Source organism: Eutrigla gurnardus (genome assembly GCF_963514095.1).
Source record: "Eutrigla gurnardus genome assembly, chromosome: 14".
In the NCBI taxonomy this organism is placed as follows: Eukaryota; Metazoa; Chordata; class Actinopteri; order Perciformes; family Triglidae; genus Eutrigla; species Eutrigla gurnardus.
Window position 1 is genome coordinate 323,896 of NC_139937.1, and position 20,565 is coordinate 344,460.

Consider the following 20,565-nt stretch of genomic DNA (forward strand, 5'->3'; position numbering starts at 1 on the left):
AGACTTGTTATTACATTACTTCTGTTTATTCAACCTGTTCTTACTTGTATTTGTACTGTATATTGAATCAATTATTACAACTGCTACTACTATGTGATAGCTCTATATTAATCTTTAATATTAAGACACATATTGCAGGATATGGTAATGTAGGCTACAGCATACCTCATTGCAGCGCCCCCCCTCCCACCTCTCCATAAATAAAGGCAAACGACTAAACAAATAATACTGCGATCTGTGTAACTTGTGTCCGGTGAACCTGCAGAAAAAGCTGATGAGCTTCCAGAATGTCGTTTCACTTCGTGTGCAGTGATCATTACACCAAGGCTTGTCTTCATAGAGTTTGTTTAATGAACTCACCTTAGGATGACAAGTGAAATGAAAGAGGGTACACTGAATGACAAATTCTTCTAACCTTAAAACCAGAATTGGAATTGACAGCATATCTTATTGAAATCACTAGAATTGTGAAGAAGAATCAAAGTGTGACAAAAGCACACAACAAGTAGAACCACAACATGGAGTCATATTGGTGTGTGCTTCTGCCATCGGCTGCCGTCGGCTCACCATTCTCAGTGTTGTTACTAAACTCCAAAGATAGAGTTGCAACCCAAACCTGAAGTCATGATGAAATAAATATACAAATCAGAAACAGTAGTGGTTTCATTTAACACTGTTCGTTTATCATTGGCACGTTCACATCAGTGTAAGAAAAACAACATCCCTGTCATTTTCAATAAATACATCTGAACAATAAACACTGTCTAAATTCTATGTACAACTGTGACACATTCAGCTCCCTTTCTCTTTCTTTAAATAGAGCAAAACTTGTAGTTTACATTATAAAAAAATAGCAATTAAAGGAGAAGGAATGATTTGACCTTTCCTGAAGAGAGGAGAGTGTCAGGGTCGTAGACGAAACTATTGCACTTTCATCCCATTCTACTTAGACATTAATGGGCTTTACAATCAGCAGAGGAAATAGCAGAATACATTTACGTCCCCCGAAACACACACACACAGTACATCTGCTTCCTGCCAGGTGGTGGCGCTCATTCTCCTGCATGGAACTGCTGACAAATCAAGGCCTTTTACATCCAAAACACCAACTTTAGAGGGAGGAATGTCAGAGCTTCCCTACATGCAACACAAGCAAAATAATGTTTGGGCCTAAAGAGAAGCAGCAGGGTGCTTCTCTTACTAATCGTTTTCACTATACCACTAAGCCAAAGATCTAATACCATTATGGGCTGTAAAAAAATCCAGTATGGGTGGGGCTCTACTTCAGCTTCAATTGACCCATGACACACATTTGATTTGCTGACTTTGGCATCAAACCCATGTTGGCTTGAGGGACTACGGTGGGTGAGCCTTTCTGAAGCTGTGAGAGGACGTGTACATGAGACCATGTCCACATAGTCCACAAAGGTTTCGACAGCGAGGTTTTCACCTGCCCAGGTCTATGAGAGTCAGGGTAAACTTCTTGCAGCTTTCAACCAAACAACTTTGGACCACACAGACCACATCTGCCAACTGCAACATGTAGAAACACTTAAGCATATGCAGGACTGGTGTGCGTCAGCCGGCCATGTCCATTTGGAATATGTGATAGTAGAGACCAACAAGACACATATGATCAGGCCATAATTCACTCAATTCCACGTGCTATGAACTTGTGACCTGTATGTGCATACCTGAGCTGGATCAGGGAAATACCAGGGTTATGGCCGTCACCTTGAACAAAAGGTCACCTGACTTGAATGGAAGGTGAAAAGCATTGCTTCAGAGCATTGTGGTCAGACAATAGCGTCAAAAGCAAAGTGGAATATGCCACATGAATTCAGCTGGAAACTATTGCCCCTTTTAAGCCCCTTTAGACGGCCTTTTCATTGCGGGAGTATTCTGCCGTTATTCCGCCCGTCGTCAGTCTTAACGCTCACCAAGGCAGAAAGGCGTAACAGAATATTACACCTCTGAGACAGCAACAGAGGTCGTCACAGAGGTGAGACGAGGCGATACAGCGTTCCATCTAAACAAGCAACTTCACCTGTTGAATAGTCGTGTAAATATGAGAGACGAGCAAAAGTTCACCTTTTGAGTTGTTTTGATGCATCAAGCTACAGCGGAATCGTCTGTGTTAAAGGTGTGTTGACCTCCCACCAGAGAGCAGGTGACGTAGAGATCATGAGGATGTTTATTATGTATAAGCTCTGAATGCAAAGAGCTCCTAATCACATATCAGCGTTCAGATACAGATTTCACATTAACATCAGGTGGAAATGGGGTTGGTCCAAACCTTGTGGAAACAACGTGGAAGGCTGCAACAAGTTCCACATAATGGATTTTAACTTTTTGTTTCGCCGTCATTTTACATCATGAATTCTAATACATCCTCAATCTATCTTCTTCCACATGACTACAGTTCAAGGAAAGTTCCAGTTCATTACAGCTTGTGTCCTTTTGTGGTTTTCTGATGTTGCACCAAGCGAATTGCTGAGTTCATGTCACAGTGACGTCACTTAAGTAGGTCTAATTGGTCGACATCTTAGATACAAACCAACACTTTCATCAGATTATCAATTATCACTTCATTTAGAGATTAAACTGAAAGTGAGGGCACCTGAAATTTTGACCAGAATTCCAGCAACACTACAATAAGTAAGATAGGTCGAAGGTGAAAACTGGGATGAGACGTTATGTTACCATTTAAATTTTTTTTCTATTCAAGTAAGTTTGACAAACCTGTCAGTGTGTTTGTGTACCATCTTCTGAGATATTTTGTTGATTTGCAGATCTCTGCTATTAAATGTACCGTTATGAATTTGTGAAGAGAGCAAGTTGAAATAAACTGGAACTCTACTCTGTGGCATTGTGAAAAGGAAGAATTGTCCCTGCCTGTAGACGAATGCTTCAACAACATGAGAACATGGTGATCACCGCTGTGATAGGCACTTCTATCTATCCATTTTTGCTACAGTCTGGACAGTGTCCCCGTCCTAAATCTGCCCTCATTTATGTTCAAAACAGGTCCATCCAGAAGCCAGGGGTGTAGTGTGCTGCAGGACGGAGAGCACAGATCTGGTCCCAGATCAGAGTCTACAGCAAGAATACACTATGAACACAACCATACGTTGGCAGCAACAGGTGGTAGATCACACTCTGGCCTCTCATTGGTCCACTTCCAAGTCCTCTTCCTCATCAGAGACACTGGAGCTCAGATCAGTCAGTCAGGTATCTGTACATGGAAGTATTCTGTAAATGTGGAGCAGTCCAGGATTTAAGGCGGGCATCTAAACGCCACGTAGTGTTAATGTGCTGGGGTTTGTGTGTGTGTGTGGGATCAATGTTATATTCTATCTGAAAGATGTTTATGGAAAGAGATAAACGCCTGCCATTGCATTTAAATTCAAATGTGATTGAATACAGTTGGTTAGTCCAGATGTTTGACAGATGTGCATCATGTTTTCGTGTCACTTTTGTTTTGTTCTCAGGCATCCAGCTGCCTCCAGACCAGGACAGGACCATATTGGATTTTATCACAACAAAAATGCTGACTATAAGTTGATGGTGGTGAATTTCAGTTATCAAGATTCTCCTTGGTCCTGAGTGACTTGAACAAGCTGTCTAGCTCACTATCATGGTAGAGAAGTGAAAAATACAGGATAGAAAAATACAGTTTTTTTTATCGTTTATCCTTTATTCATGCAGGGAGACCTTCTTATTTCTGATCATCTTGTTTATTTGATTATTTTCACTTAAAAAAGATGGGTGTCTTATCTTTGAAGCAATAACAATAGTTGTGTCTTGACTAAATGTGATTCCAGTATGTTGTAATGCAATTTTAAGGAGTAGATTTAGTTGATTATCTGAATAATGTCATGAAATAACCCAATTATTAGGACAGGATAATGTCATGACATGACATTTTCATATCTACTCCATACTCCAGTTACTAATGGAATTCTCTCAAAATAGGATTGGGTCAAATACAAGATTTCTTTCAAAGTATTTGTTATTGTGTATTCTTTGTAATCATTATGGGCACTGAACACCAAGGCAAAGTCCTTATATGTGAAAACATACTTGGCAATAAACTCCTTTCTTCTTCTTCTTCTTCTTCTTCTTCTTCTTCTTCTTAATATTGGGCCCCCTGAGTCCTCACTGCAGCGGCCCCAGGTTTGAATCCGACTGGCGGCCCTTTCTCATGTCATCCCCATCTCTCTCCCCCCTTTCACTCTAACACTGTCCTATCTCGGAATAAAAGGCCAAAAACTTGACTTAAAAAATCATTTGTTAATATTGTAACAAACTGCATTTCTTAACCATTTTCAATTTTTTACAGATGCCATAAATGAAAAATAATGTGGCTATCATATGACACTGCTAACAGCCTACTCCATCTGGACTTGCCTTTATGAACTCTCATTTTTGGTAATCCTCTAATCTTATATAGTGTCATAAATACAGTATTTTTCCTTAATTAATCATCTAATCCAAAAATAAAATAATGTTTTGAGTTCTTTGCTTCAACTTGAGCGACGTAGAAATTGAAATCTAATCTCTACTGGCACATATCTTTCCACAGACAGCAACCATGTGTGTGTGTGTGTGTGTGTGTGTGTGTGTGTGTGTGTGTGTGTGTGTGTGTGTGTGTGTGTGTGTGTGTGTGCTTAGCTGTCCACCACCTGGTGTGGCAGAGTGACAGAGGAGCCATTGATAAAGGAGCCTTGTTTGTCTCGTCCCTTCAGAAAGTAAGTGAGCAGCTCTCCTTTCCCCTTCACAAAGATGGGCCCCCTCCTCACAAAGCGGAAGCCATACTCCTTCAGGATGTTGTAGCACTCCTCCACCACCTGGGAGCGGCCCACACAAACAGGCTTTCAGAAGGTTTCTCAGTGGAAAAAGAAACACATTTATTTAGGTCGCGACCAAGGGCCCCTGGTAAAGTACATGCAAGGACGTCATTATTATTATTAGCATTGATATTATCATCATAAATGCATTATTATCATTCATTATCATCATTGATATTACAATCATATTAATATCTTCATATTATTATTATCATCATTATCATCATCATTGATATGATCATCACCATAGTATTATCATATCATCATTATTGTCATCATTGATATATCATCATATTATTATCATCATCATTTTATTATCATTCTCATCATCATTATTATCATCATCATGTATATGATCATAATCATAGTATTATCATATAATCATTATTGTCATCATTGTTTTATCATCATTATTATCTTCATCACTGATATTATCATCATTATTATTATTATCATTATCATTATCACTGATATCATCATTATTATTGGGTCATTCCGTGTCATTTCATCAAATGCCTCCCACCTGACCATCTCAGAATGTCCTGAAAAAATTTGAGTACAAAGACACACTTGTTACTAGGGCAAATCCAAAATATTAGGTCTCTACTGTCAACAGTTTCCTCATGAAACGGCATTGAATGAAGGGTAGTTTAGACGGTTTTTGGCATCATACTCTGAAAAGCCATTTTTAAACGGCCTTATCTGGAAAACTATCTCACCTCTGGCCTTTAAAATTTCTACAGTGTATATCTGTTACTAATAGCCTCCAAACATGAAATATCAGGGGTGTAGCTCAATGATAACCTAGGATGGTAGGTACTTAAAATGAGGCTTGTTGAAATAAAGTAGTACATTTGAAGAGTGGCTGAGCTCCCATTTTTACAGATAAAAGACTTCTATCACTTATGCCTCTATCTCTGGGGTTAGCTTAAACATTCTACAAAATATGGTCTCTCTTAGATTATTAGTTTCACAGATATTAAGGCTCAAAAATGGAAGTAAACACATCTTTGCCCAACTTCAGAGTCATATTCCAAAAAACTGACAACACGTATCAGGTCCAAACTTACTTTTTTTGAAAGATCATATTCTTGTTAAAATCATAATAAAAAAATCAGGAGGGTGTTTTGCCTCATTTTGTCGCAGTGATTTTATAAAATCCTGATATTGGTGAGGTTTTTGTGGCTGGTTTTGGTACTGCATGTCCTAACAGCCTACCAGTAAACATCACAGGAGGGCAATTCAATTGTGTTTTTTACCATTTACCAAAGACTTACATGTGACTCAATGCTGCTGATAAATTTAGCCCTACGAAAACATTAAAATGTAGCACAGTTGTAGTTACAGAGGCAATAAGTCCTTGAATGTGAGTTAAACATGGTGAAAGCAGCTTTTAATGTCTTAAACCATGAACATAATAGCATAATATTGAAGACTGTACATTTTGTCATACTTTAAGTATATAAATACCACAACCAAATCAAATAATAATCTTAATTTGAGCATAAAGATTTTACATTACAGTAGGAAAGTCTCCAAAGTTTGATATTGAATAACAGTTTGTCTCTATGCTCACTGTGAGGGATGACACATTTTTCATCTTTTAGATCCAATTCCTTCGTCACATTCATTAATTTGGCAGTCACTTTACAAATTGTCTAATGTACATCTCTGCTCTGTTGTGCCCATCTTTTTTGATGGCATACATGCACCCAGTTACTGTAGAGGGAACGTCAATCCTTGCAATTCTGTGCTGCAGTGGGACATTGCACATCTTCTCTTCTTGGCCAGTAGAAACTCTTGGCAGGGCCATGTGGGTGCATGAACTGAACCAGTACATCTTCATCTTGATCTGAAACATCTCTGATACTTCCTATCCACCATTTCTGATCATAACTCACATATTGTCTCATAGTGAGCATATAGAGACAAACTGTTATTCAATATCAAACTTTGGAGACTTTTCTACTGTAATTCAAAATCTTTATGCTCAAATTAAGATTATTATTTGATTTAGTTGTGTAATTTATATACTTAAAGTATGACAAAATGTACAGTCTTCAATATTATACTATATTTGTTCATAAGACATTAAAAGCTGCTTTCAGCATGTTTAACTCACATTCAAGGACTTATTGCCTCTGTAACTACAACTGTGCTACATTTTAATGTTTTCGTAAGGCTAAATTTATCAGTAGCATTTAGTCACATGTAAGTCTTTGGTAAATGGTAAAAAACACATTTGATGCTGTGATGTTTACTGGTAGGATAATAAGACATGCAGTACCAAAAACGGCCACAAAAACCCCACCAATGTCAGGATTTTTAAAAAATCACTGCGACAAATTGAGGCAAAACACCCTCCCGATTTTTTAATATGATTTTAACAAGAATATGATCTTTCAAAATAAGTAAGTTTGGACCTGATGCGTGTTGTCAGTTTTTTGGAATATGACTCTGAAGTTGGGCAAAGATGTGTTTACTTCCATTTTTGAGCCTTAATATCTGTGAAACTAATCATCTGAGAGAAACCATATTTTGTAGAATGTTTAAGCTAACCCCAGAGATAGAGGCAGAAGTGATAGAAGTCTTTTATCGGCAAAAATGGGAGCTCAGCCACTCTTCAAATGTACTACTTTATTTCAAAAAGCCTAATTTTAAGTACCTACCATACTAGGTTATCATTGAGCTACACCCCTGATATTTCATGTCTAGAGGCTATTAGTAACATATATACACTGTAGAAAATTTGAAGGCCACAGGTGAGATAGTTTTCCAGATATTGCTGTTTAAAAATGGCTTTTCAGAGCATGATGCCAAAAACCGTCTAAACTACCCTTCATTCAATGATGTTTCATGAGAAAAGTATTGACAGTAGAGACCTAATATTTAGGATTTGTCCTAGTAACAAGTGTGTCTTTGTACTTGAATTTTTTCAGGACATTCTGAGATGGTCAGGTGGGAAGATTTTCAGAAATTTGATGAAATGACACGGAATGACCCTATTATCATTATCATCATCACCACTGATTTTATTATCATCATTATTACTGTCATCATTGATATTATACTGATAGTGATACTGTTGCACTTTATTCCAACAAATGTACTTATTGAAAATTGCTTTGGATAAAAGCGTCTGCTAAATGTCCTGAATGTAAATGTAAATATTATCATCATTGATATTGATCATCATCACCATATTATTATAATCATTATTATTGTGAGGGAATTTTCTCTATACCTGATTCCCTCGGTGGATATATACATGTAATTTCATGTTCACATTTAATCTGAGTTATTAAGTCTCTGCTTCTCCAGGTGAGGCAACATCACAAACAAGACACTAGCGTGTCTCAGGGCCACACAAAGTTCTTACCTTTAAGCTAGACATAACACGGAAGCCATGGCTACTTCCTCAAGATAACTTAGGCTTTTATGCTTTCCCAGGAGGGACAGGAGGCAGAATTGGAAGGGCACTGCACTGTTGGGTTTGTAGCTGTTGTACTGCTTAAACCTTGATTCTGACGATGTACATCAGGCATCAAATAAATATTTCTGCACAAGACATCTACTATCTCCAAAGGTCTCCTTGCTTCGACTCTTATAAATATTTCCATAACAATTATCATGACTGAATGTAGGCTGAATGTAGAGTGAATGTAGGCTAAATGAAGACTGAATGTAGGATGAATGTAGGCTGAATGTAGACTGAATGAAGGCTGAATGTAGACCGAATGAAGGCAAATTGTAGGCAGGATGTAGGCTGAATGTAGACTGAATGTAGGATGAATCTAGGCTTGATGTAGGCTGAATGTAGAATGAATGTAGGGTGGATGTAGACTGAATGCAGGATGAATGTAGGCTAGATGCAGGCTGAATGTAGACTGAATGTAGGCTGGATGTAAGCTAAATGTAGGCTGAATGTAAGCTAAATGTAGGCTGAATGTAGGATGAATGTAGAATGAATGCAGGATGAATGTAGACTGAATGTAGTGATGGATGTAGACTGAATGCAGGATGAATGTAGTCTGAATGTAGACTGAATGTAGACTGAATGTAGACTGAATGCAGACTGAATATAGATTGGATGTAGGATGAATGTAGAGTGAATGTAGACTGATTGTAGACTGAATGTGGGATGAATGTAGAGTGAATGTAGACTGCATATAGGCTGAACGTAGGATGAATGTAGAGTGAATGTAGACTGAATGTAGGCTGAATGTAGGACGAATGTAGAATGAATGTAGGAAGAATGTAGGATGCATGTAGAATTAATGTAAGCTGAATGTAGGATGAATGTAGAGTGAATGTAGACTGAATGTAGGCTGAATGTAGGACGAATTTAGACTGAATGTAGGATGAATGTAGACTGAATGTATGAGGAATGTAGAGTGAATGTAGACCGAATGTAGGTTGAATGTGGGATGAATGTAGAGTGAATGTAGACTGCATATAGGCTGCATGTAGGATGAATGTAGAGTGAATGTAGAATTAATGTAGGATGAATTTAGGCTGAATGTAGGATGAATGTAAATTGAGGGTAGACTGAATGTAGAATGAATGTAGACTGAAGGTACACTGAATGTAGACTAAATGTGGGATGAATGTAGAGTGAATGTAGGATGAATGTAGAGTGAATGTAGACCGAATGTAGGCTGAATGTGGGATGAATGTAGAGTGAGGGTAGACTGAATGTAGAATGAATGTAGGCTGAATGTAGGCTGAGAGTAGACTGAATTTAGAATGAATGTAGACTGAAGGTATACTGAATGTAGACTTAATGTTGGATGAATAAAGAGTGAATGTAGGCTGAATGTAGACTCAATGTAGGCTGAATGTAGACTGAATGTAGGATGAATGTAGGCTGAATGCAGGCTGAATGTGGGATGAATGTAGAATGAATGTAGGCTGAATGTAGGATGAATGTAGAATTAATGTAGACTCAATGTAGGCTGAATGTAGACTGAATGTAGGATGAATGTAGGCTGAATGCAGTCTGAATGTAAACTAAGGGTAGAATGAATGTAGACTGAAGGTACACTGAAAGTAGACTAAATGTAGGATGAATGTAGAGTGAATGTAGACTGAATGAAGGCTGAATGTGGCATGTAGAGTGAATGCAGACTGCATATAGGCTGCATGTAGGATGAATGTAGGATGAATGTAGAGTGAAGGTAGGATGAATGTAGGATGAATGTAGAATTAATGTAGGCTGAATGTAGGATGAATGTAGAATTAATGTAGGCTGAACATAGGCTGAGTTGTAGGCTGAATGTAAACTGAATGTAGGCTGGATGTAGACTGAATAGTGTTGTCACAAGAACCGATACTTCGGTACCAATTCGATGCCGACACGAAAAAAATAATTAGATACTTGCTTTTTTCTAATAACGTCAGAACCGAATATACAACTTTTCACTCGGCGAGCCGTGTCGATTCTTGGTGGAACTGACGGGGGCAGTATACGCGTGTGAGCAGCACAGAGCAGTAAGCTGCGCTGAAGAAGAAAACTTGCCGTCTTCGAAAAAAATGGCTTCAGCAGGTGGGAGCGAAAGCACAACACGTCGGCTCGTCGACAAGACAGGTGCGAAGAGTCGCGTGTGGAAATATTTTGCATTCAAGGCGGATGAATCCGGAGCAATTCTTGATTCAAACAAACCGACATGCAAAAAGTGCCTTATAAGCACAGTATTGTTTGTTTTTATACTGGATGGCTATAGGTCTGTTGGCAGCTGGTACTGCAATTTAAATTCTGTGCAAAAAGATCTTAAAGCACAGTGGTGTTAAATACTTGACAGTTTGAAGCAGTTTTCAATAAATTAGTGAATTTAAAAGTACATGGGTCCTGTTTTTTTTTTTTTTTAAATTGTGGTATCGAATTAGTATCGAGAATTGTGGAAATTCACAGGTATTGGTATCGACTACTGAAATTCTGGTATCGTGACAACCCTAAGACTGAATGTGGATGAATGTTGGCTGAATGTAAACTGAGGGTAGACTGAATGTATAATGAATGTAGACAGAAGGTACACTGAATGTAGACTAAATGCGGGATGAATGTAGAGTGAATGTGGGCTGAATGTAGAATCAATGTAGGCTGGAAGTAGACTGAATGTAGGATGAATGTAGGCTGAATGTAGACTGAATGTGGGATGAATGTAGGCTGAGGGTAGACTGAATGTAGAATGAATGTAGACTGAAGGTACACTGAATGTAGACTAAATGTAGGATGAATGTAGAGTGAATGTAGACTCAATGTAGGCTGAATATAGACTGAATGTAGGTTGAATGTAGACTGGGGGTAGACTGAAGGTACACTGAATGTAGATAGAATGTACACTGAATGTCGAATGAATGTATAATGTATGTAGACTGGACTCTGAGACTATATCTGAATTGATGCAGACTGTATGTAGACTGAATGTATGCAGGATATAGTCTGAATGTAGGTTCAATGTAGACTTAATGTTAGCTGAATGTAGACTGAATATACACTGAATGAAGGCTGATTGTTACTTTTGAATTTCCTCTTGATTTTGTGAAAAAAGCCATATGCATCAATCAACAGTTGTAGTAGAATAGGAATGTGTGCATTCAGTAGATGTAAACATCTTCATTTTATTTTGCCTGTTTTAACTATAAGGTGACCTTGAGTGTTTAGAAGGGCGCCCATGAATAAAATATATGATTAAACACCTTTTCTAGTCATAACATGTTAAGATGCTCAGACATTAAATCTTTGGCAAGGTAAAATGTACCAAGCCTGGATTCAAATAGTCTGAACAGGATTAATTTTGAAAGTTGTAAACAGTGTTAACATTAAAGCTTGTGCAGTACCTGGATGTTTCCCATAACCCCTGTGGACTCCATGCGACTGGCCACGTTCACAGTGTTGCCCCATATATCGTAGTGGGGTTTTCGGGCACCAATCACTCCTGCTAAAACTCCACCTTTATTCAGACCTGGAGGAGAGTGTTGACACATGGATGATGAAAGAGTTATAAGATTAATGTCTGGTCAAACAATACCTGTGAAAATCAGCTGCAAGCAGTGATGAAGAGGCCCCTTGTACCTTCCCACACAAACCCCAGCCTGCTACAGCCCATAAGCCATTTCTGCCTTCTAATCCAAGGATAAGGCATCTACATACGTAATCTACAGATTCCTCTATATAGTCATCCACATAGTACTCTATATAGTCTTCTATCTAGTTTTCTGCATAGTTCTCTATATAGTCCTCCACATAGTCCACAATATAGTCCCCTACATAGGTGTCTGCATATTCCTCTTCATAGTCTCCGACATAGTCCTCTATACAGTGCTCTACTTAGTTGTCTACATCTCCTCTATATAGTAATATAGAGGACAGGGAAAGACCCCCTGTGGTGGTGCGTGGTTGTGTTTTCACACAGAGGACGCTTCAATCTGAATGCTCAGAAACAATTCAATCTGCATCCATGAATTGTTTCATAGACACAAACCCTGAAGTCTCAAATACCTAATCGTCTGCATAGTCCTCTATATAGTCTCTCACATAGTTCTCTATATAGTCATCTGCATAGTCCTCTACATACCTCCCGAAGGACATGGGACGGTCAGATTCTGTAACCCCCACCCTCCATCTCTCAAAATAAAACGCTATATAGAGTAACTGTTTCATGACAAAAAGCTCAGGATGAAGCTTGTAGTCGAGTTGGAACGGGAAGTTCAAGATGTGGGATGTGCACACTTGAATGTGCCTACCATATCCAAAGGACAAGACTGAATTTTCAAAATAAAAGATATAGTCAAATTGCAGTGAATGAGTTAAATCATATTTAACCTACTTACACCTCAATGTCTTTACACATTTTCAGAAACGCTTATTCAGCTGTCAGCATTCACACACATTTTCTGCAGGAATTGCATTTTCTAGTGGTTAACTCAACCATAGAGAGACCCAGGCATTTCTGTGAAACTGGCTTACATTAGAGAAAGGTTTTTTTTTTCTCAAAATCACCTGGATATTTGATCATATTTAAGTAAGATATATTTTCTGATCTACTCCTGCTTTATTTTGCTGTCAATGCAAACACAACACTTACCATGTTACCTGTTGCCTTGAAAAATTCCTTATAATGACCATTTCCACAGTACTAATTCCATCACAACAGTTGCCAAGAAACTGCCAATTTACAATTGATGCTATTACGTTATCATTTTGAGTGAGTGTTGATGAGTGCATTTAAAGTACATTAATAACACCATCGGCCAAAGACATGCCCAACAGCACACAGAACAGACAGCTGGTGTTAATGAGTTAACACGTACCGATGCGTAGCATGAAGTTGTTGAATGACTGGTAGTTGATGTTCATGAGTGTGACCTTCATGGCTAGTGCAAAGTCTGCCAGGTCCGCCAAGTGCTGCCAGCGTTCCCTGTCACACTGCTCTTCCTTCTGTTAGAAAAAAAACCCAAACAGCTCAAACTACAACTCAAAACCATTATCATGATGGTCAAAACAATCAGCATGTTAGTAGAACTGAGATGATCCTTTGTCAAGTCAGAGAAACGCCAAGGATGTGTCCAAATGCACTCACTAATTCACTACTCCCTACGCACATGCAGGGATTTCGCTGTAGAGGACTATGTTGATGACTTGTAGAGGACTATAGAGAGAACTATGTAAAGGACTTGGGAGGACTATGTTGAGGACCATAAAGGACTATGTAGAGGATATGTAAAGGACTATAAACGACTATGTAGAGGACTAGGTAGAGGACCATGTAGAGCACTATATAGAGGGCTATGAAAAGGACTATGAAGAGGACTATGAAGAGGACTGTATAGATGACTGTGTAGAGGACTATATAGGGGACTATACTGAGGACTATGTAGAGGTCGCTTGCTTTATTTCTGCTTTATTGACTATCGGTAGCTGGGATCGGCTCCAGCCCCCCCGCAACCCTGAATACAGGATAAGCGGTAGACAATGGATGGATGACTATCGGTGCCTGAAAGCTGTTTAATTTTGAAAATGGCTGGATTCTCTTCTGTCATGTCATCTGCTCGTGCTTATTTGCTCAGCAGCTCTCCCGACGGAACAGACTGAACATTAGGAACACACTTCGGATGTCAATGTCTCCGAGATGGGACGTCTCGTAGCAGAGAAACGAGCTCAGGGCTCACACTAATTCTGCATCATGTCAAGTTGTATTTTTAATGCACTTTATATTGTAGGATTGGCACAGAGGTAGAAAAACTGTTTCCCTGACGTTAGCGCTGTGCTTGGGTGGTGAGTCAAGGCAGCGGTGTGTGTACACACAGGCACGCTTTGTTAGTATCCTTCAAAGTTCCATAGCTCTATTATTAACTCTAAGTATTTACTTGTTACAACTTGCTTTGTTCGCAATAAATTCAGTTCCACATATCAATCCTGTTTTCTTTATTTATTGTTTTATATAATTTATCGTTTTTGTCCTATGTTTCCCTCACACCAGTCCACGAAAATGTTGCCTGACATGGTACCAATCCATGGCATGAACAATGTTAGGGACCACTGATATAGAGGACTATATAGAGGACTATTTAGATGACTATGTAGAGGACTATATAGAGGACTATGTAGAGGACTATGTAGAGGACTATATAGAGGACTATTTAGATGACTATATAATGCACTAGGATATATAGCAGGATTATGTGGATGACTATGTAGAGGACTATTAAGATGACTATATAGAGGACTTTGTAGAAGGGGACTATTTAGATGACTATATAGAGGACTATGTAGAGGACTATTTAGATGACTATGAAGATGACTATTTAGAAGACTTTGTAGAGGACTATGTAGATGACTATATAGAGGATTATTTAGAGGACTATTTAGATGACTGTAGAAAACTATATAGCGGATTATGGAGAGGAATATGAAGAAGACTATGGAGGGGATTATGTAGCAGACTATTTAGATGACTATATAGAGGACTATGTAGATGACTATATAGATGACTATGTAGAGGACTATTTAGATGACTATGTAGATGACTATATAGAGGATTATGTAGAGGACTATTTAGATGACTATGTAGATGACTATATAGAGGATTATGTAGAGGATTATGTAGAGGACTATGAAGAAGACTATGTAGATGACTATGGAGGGGATTATGTAGCGGACTATTTAGATGACTATATAGAGGACTATGTAGAGGACTATATAGAGGACTATGTTGAGGACTATATAGATGACTATATAGAGTACTATTTAGATTACTATATAGAGGACTATGTAGAGGACTATGTGGATGACTTTATAGATGACTATGTAGAGGACTATTTAGATGACTATGTAGCAGACTATGGAGATGACTATATGACTATGTAGAGGACCATGTAGATGACTATATAGAGGACTATGTAGAGAACTATGTAGATGACTATATAGCTATATAGAGGATTATGTAGAGGACTATTTAGATGACTATGTAGATGACTATATAGAGGATTATGTAGAGGACTATTTAGATGACTATAGGATTATGTAGAGGAATATGTAGAGGACTATGTGGATGACTATGTAGATGACTATGTAGACGACTATTTAGATGACTACGTAGATGACTATAGGATTATGTAGAGGACTATGAAGAAGATTATGTAGCAGACTATTTAGATGACTATATAGATGACTATGTAGATGACTATATAGAGGACTATGTAGAGGAATATATAGAGGACTATATAAAGGACTATATAGAGTACTATTTAATTACTATATAGAGGACTATGAAAAGTACTATGTAGAGCACGATATCGATGACTATGCAGATTACTTTGTAGAGGACTATTTAGAGGACTATGGAGAGCACTTTATAGAGGACTATTAAGATGACTAGATAGAGAACTATGTAGAGCACTACTTAGAGGCCTATAAAGAGATGTCCTTGTAGAGGACCATGTTGATGACATCTGTATTTTTTATTTAGAGCAATGCATGATTGTCTATAATGCTCAGTTAGTGACCATCAGTTGTACACTACTTTTCTAGATACAGTTTGCGATGCTTTGAGTCCACTATATAGGGTCTTAGTAGTGAATGATTTAGGACTCAGCCCTGGGCTCTGTACTGTAACAAGATGTCCATTTTATTCTTAGATATCATCTCATAGTCCTTATAGTATTATACTATTTATTTTTTTATACTGTTTAATGTTGGTACAATCAGACAAAGACACACACTGAAGCCTAGGGAAGCCATTCTGACCTTCATGCAGGTGTAGCCGTTGCTGACATCTGGCGTGACACCTGAAGCTGCCATGTAGGTGCTGCCAATGGTCTTGATTTTTGTGATGCAGCGGAACTGAGGCTCATCCAGTAACTGGTATAGACACAGGTAAAAGGTATACAAGGACTCAGTGACTCAATCTCAGACTCCTCAATGCTCAGCAGATGTCTGACAAGCAGCTTCATGAAAGGAATTGAAATTTCACACCAATGCTCATGCTAGCAACAGGTTACATTCATTTTATTTGAGAATCATTTAGAATTTACTGTCAAATGTGTCATGTCGGGTGTTATTCATAGTCATTGGATGATATGAAAATGTTAAATTAATAATAATAATAATAATAATAATAATAATAATAATAATAATAATAATAATAATAATGTTATATATGAGCAATATAATTTGTGATGTGATCATTATCGGGGTAATTCCCATTAATGATCAAAATATGTCTAAAAACTTGCTAAAATATCCTTGAATCACTTAAAATTTTACAATATTTGTATTAAAGATAAATACATTAAAATATAATTCCATATTTCTCGATCATAATAACAAGCTAGACCGCTTTTTTAAGCCACTAGTCATGATGAGTTATTCGTATCCCGATCCGTTATAAACTCCTTTATCGTCCCATCTCTAGTTATGAATCTCATGCTGTGTCCCAGGCAGTACTGCAAGTACAACACACAGTAGCAAGATGAGGAAACCAGCTTACACTGTCAAAGTCTGAGATGATCTCATTGAGGAACCGTAAGCATTCGATCCCTCCATTATTGATGCTTTCCTCTGTGTAGAAGTCAGAGAAGTTGGGAATTGAGGCAAACATGACTCCAATCTCATCGTAGGACTGGCTGTACAACTCCTGGAAAGGTCAGATTAACAAGGTGTAGACTAATAACACAAAGACAATTCACTTAGCGTTACTCAAAAATTTGCTTTCGGGATCATTTGTGTTTATTCCGTCACTTGTTCTAGACGCTCCAGAGGGGAAGCGGGGCTTCCCTCCACATAGACACTAACCAGGTTTCATCCATCATGACAGAAATAACCACTATTGCTGCTTTGCACATGTTGTGTAGTGTTGTGTACGCCAGCTAATCAAACGGTGTCCTGACTGGGTTCATGTCATCACCCAGAGGTTTTGGAGGAACTCAGAATAAACTATGTAGCTGTGTGAAAATGATTCTGAAATAACTCATGATTGCGATCAGTAAAAAGTCTGAAGTCATGCTTTGTTAGCTCTCTCTGCAGGACCAGAAGCTAACAACTTTTTACAATTCTTGGTTTCTGAATGGAGTCTGGATTGATGGGTCCTAGGCTATGCTAACATTGTAGCTGCTCCATCATCCTCCATCCAATGACCTTGTTGTTTGGACCACAGACAGTCTCTGGTTTCTCCACATAGTCTGGTCTGGTCTCTGGACTAATGTAGGCTACTATCGTAGGGCACTGGGGGACCACAGAAAGTCTCTGGTTTCTCCACATAGTCTGGTCTGGTCTCTGGACTAATATGAGCTACTATCGTAGGGCTCTGGGGGACCACAGACAGTCTCTGGTTTCTGCACATAGTCTGGTCTGGTCTCTGGACTAATGTAGGCTACTATTGTAGGGCACTGGGGGACCACATAAAGTCTCTGGTTACTCCACATAGTCTGGTCTGGTCTCTGGACTAATATGAGCTACTATCGTAGGGCTCTGGGGGACCACAGACAGTCTCTGGTTTCTCCACATAGTCTGGTCTGGTCTCTGGACTAATATGAGCTACTATTGTTGGGCTCTGGGGGACCACAGACAGTCTCTGGTTTCCCCATATAGTCTGGTCTGGTATCTGGACTAATGTGAGCTACTATTGTACACCTCTGGGGGACCATAGACAGATACAACATTTAGTCCCTCAATTTAGGATTCAACATTTGATTCCTCCATTTAGGATTCAGTGACGTTAGGACGACAGGAAGATGATCTCAATACTGAGAGGCTTTTAAAACACAGCGTCACACAAGTTGAAATATCTCAACTTGCGCAAATTTAATGTATTCGCCTTATTTGCCCCCCCTCGTGTTTGGTCTGAACAACTAATCTCAACTAATAAGCAAGCCAAACTAACACAACAGAACATACTTCTTTTTGACACACACAGGTGAGGATCTTACCTCGTCCCTTTTCTTGGAGCCCAGGAAGTGGCGAGCAACATGTTCAGGCAGCATATTGGTCACGAGTGCTTCATTCCAGCGCCTCATCTCATACACTTTCTCCTTCTGCTCATGGACCTCAATCTTCCACAGGAACAGGGTGCGGGCAAGCTTCTCCACCTTGAGTTAAATATTTTGAATACATTATTACATTCCCGTGGACTTGAACATGGGTCATTCCGTGCCAACTCAGCCACCCATGTACATGACACCGCTCAGATTTTGCTGAAAATGCTTATGCTACCAAAACGAGGGAATCTGAAGTTTTAGGTCAATATCTCAAACGGTTTGCCCGTGGCGTCCATTTGAATTTCAAGTGCCACACCCCATTTTGACACATTGGAATTTCGCATTTCATTTGTTGGCATTTTTGAAGGCCCATAACTTCTGTTCTAATAGTGATAGAAAGAAAATTGGTCTGTTAGTTCATTGTGGTGTGTACTACACAATTCTGATTCAACATTCCTTACTGTTTGGGTGAGAGGTGGGTCACCAAAGTCCAATTTTTTTTGATGGCCAAAATTATTTTTCACTTTTTGGGTGCTCCTAGGACCACGATTGATGATCATATTTATTCTAAACAGGATTATTTGTTATATTTGGGACCTTTGCTCTTGCCAAAATGAATTTAAAGGGTGTGGTACCACTGGTTCGGGGTTTTATGGGGGTCCAAAAACCCTCCCGGGCAGAGGTGCGTCTTTTGGAACCCCATATTTGGACCCCCAAATGACCACGTGGGCACTTGATGATCCTAATGGGATTTATACCAGATAAAGATAAATATTTGTTCTTTCTTTTAATGAAATAAAACCTTTGACTATGAAGCTCCATCATATGAATTTTATTCGTCAAAATGCACCATTTTTGACTTTTTTTCCCACAAGTCTGGAATATAGATCAGGGAGAATTTAATGATGATAAAGCATGAAAATAGTGGAAATAACTTAGTATTATGCTCAGTGATGGCAAACAATTAAATATTTAGACTGCTGGCCATTAATTAGCTGAAAATCACAAATTAAGCCCTTATCCCTGATGAAAGAGACTGTGACAAGTGACTTGCAGCACGAGCAAGTCTGCAGGCCACTGATGCAAACCATATTCTGACACCAATGGAGATGTTTCAATGGGCAAAAGAAAACATTAACATTCTTTTACATTCTTCTTTGTTAGTGCAGAAGATATTAAAAAACACAACGAAACTTACGAATTGGAGAGACGTTACACCTTGGCCAAAACGATCAGTGGAACACGATCGCATTATTGCTTTATACCAATTTCCAAAAATAAGATACGGATGAAAAGAATATCACAGGATACAATCTTCACAGATGTCAATGCAGGACAACAATCGGATTTAGAACACTTGGATACACAACACCCGGAGGCAAAACACTCGCAGTCAGATCAGCCACAAAACTACATTTTCAAAACTACAGCCCACCTGTTGAAAACGTTTGAACTGTCGGACACTAAAAGAGCCAGCAGGCTGTTTTCCCTTCAGGGACTGGGTGACAGCAAACCGTCTGAGCTCATGGACTGTATGCTGGATTTACTGGGTGAGCACAAACCCGATTTTCTTTTTATGCAACTTTTCCTGCGCCAGCTGCCTTCCCAAGTAAGAGCTGCATTGGCCAACACCACAATCACGGACTGTCGGCAACTGGCTGGCGAGGCGGATACGTTTTTCCTGGCGAGTCAAGGGCACGGTGTCATGGCCGCACTTCCAGCGCACGTCGCTCCTGTGACACTGGAGGATTCCGCAATTGTCGCTGCAGTCTCTTCACGTCAGCTGCAGTCTTCAGGTCGGCAGCGGTATCCAGGCCCCCAGCAGTCTTCAAGCTTATGTTTTTACCATGCAAATTATTGAAATTCATTGTTTGTTGGCATTGAACAGAAAGCACTGCGCCGCTTGCAGGTTGTTCAAAATGCGGCTGCCCGCCTGCTGACTGGAAAGAAAAAACGCGAGCACATTACTCCTGTCCTTGCATCTTTGCACTGGCTGCCTATTAATTTTAGGATTCAGTTTAAAATGTTATTAATTGCTTTTAAATATATGAATGGTCTAGCACCACCTTATTTATCTGAGATTTTACAGTTGCACACCACTGCTAGGGCACTTAGGTCATCTAACCAGCTGCTCCTGGCAGTACCCAGGTCCAGACTCTCCACTTGTGGAGATAGCCTTCTCAGTCGCGGCTCCTAAGCTTTGGAACAGCCTACCTCTCCATGTTAGAGCTGCACAGTC

The 20,565-nt window shown here is 39.1% G+C and overlaps 1 protein-coding gene across 2 annotated transcripts in view; it reads right to left on the bottom strand.

Moving 5' to 3' along the window:
- Positions 1–251: 251 nt before the first annotated feature.
- The window catches only part of adcy3a (adenylate cyclase 3a), a 98,382-nt gene continuing 78,068 nt past the window's right edge, over positions 252–20,565 (bottom strand). Inside the window, exons 16-22 of one of the 2 annotated variants that reach the window (XM_084027205.1) lie at positions 18,279–18,437; positions 16,841–16,987; positions 16,099–16,212; positions 13,164–13,290; positions 11,691–11,815; positions 4,686–4,850; positions 252–3,235 (exon numbers count right to left, since the gene is read on the bottom strand). In XM_084027205.1, the coding sequence (XP_083883331.1) occupies positions 3,224–3,235; positions 4,686–4,850; positions 11,691–11,815; positions 13,164–13,290; positions 16,099–16,212; positions 16,841–16,987; positions 18,279–18,437 (849 nt within the window). In that variant the 3' untranslated portion in view covers positions 252–3,223. Of the gene's footprint in view, positions 3,236–4,648; positions 4,851–11,690; positions 11,816–13,163; positions 13,291–16,098; positions 16,213–16,840; positions 16,988–18,278; positions 18,438–20,565 lie in introns of those variants that run through there. The other variant, XM_084027204.1, reaches the window with a different exon arrangement.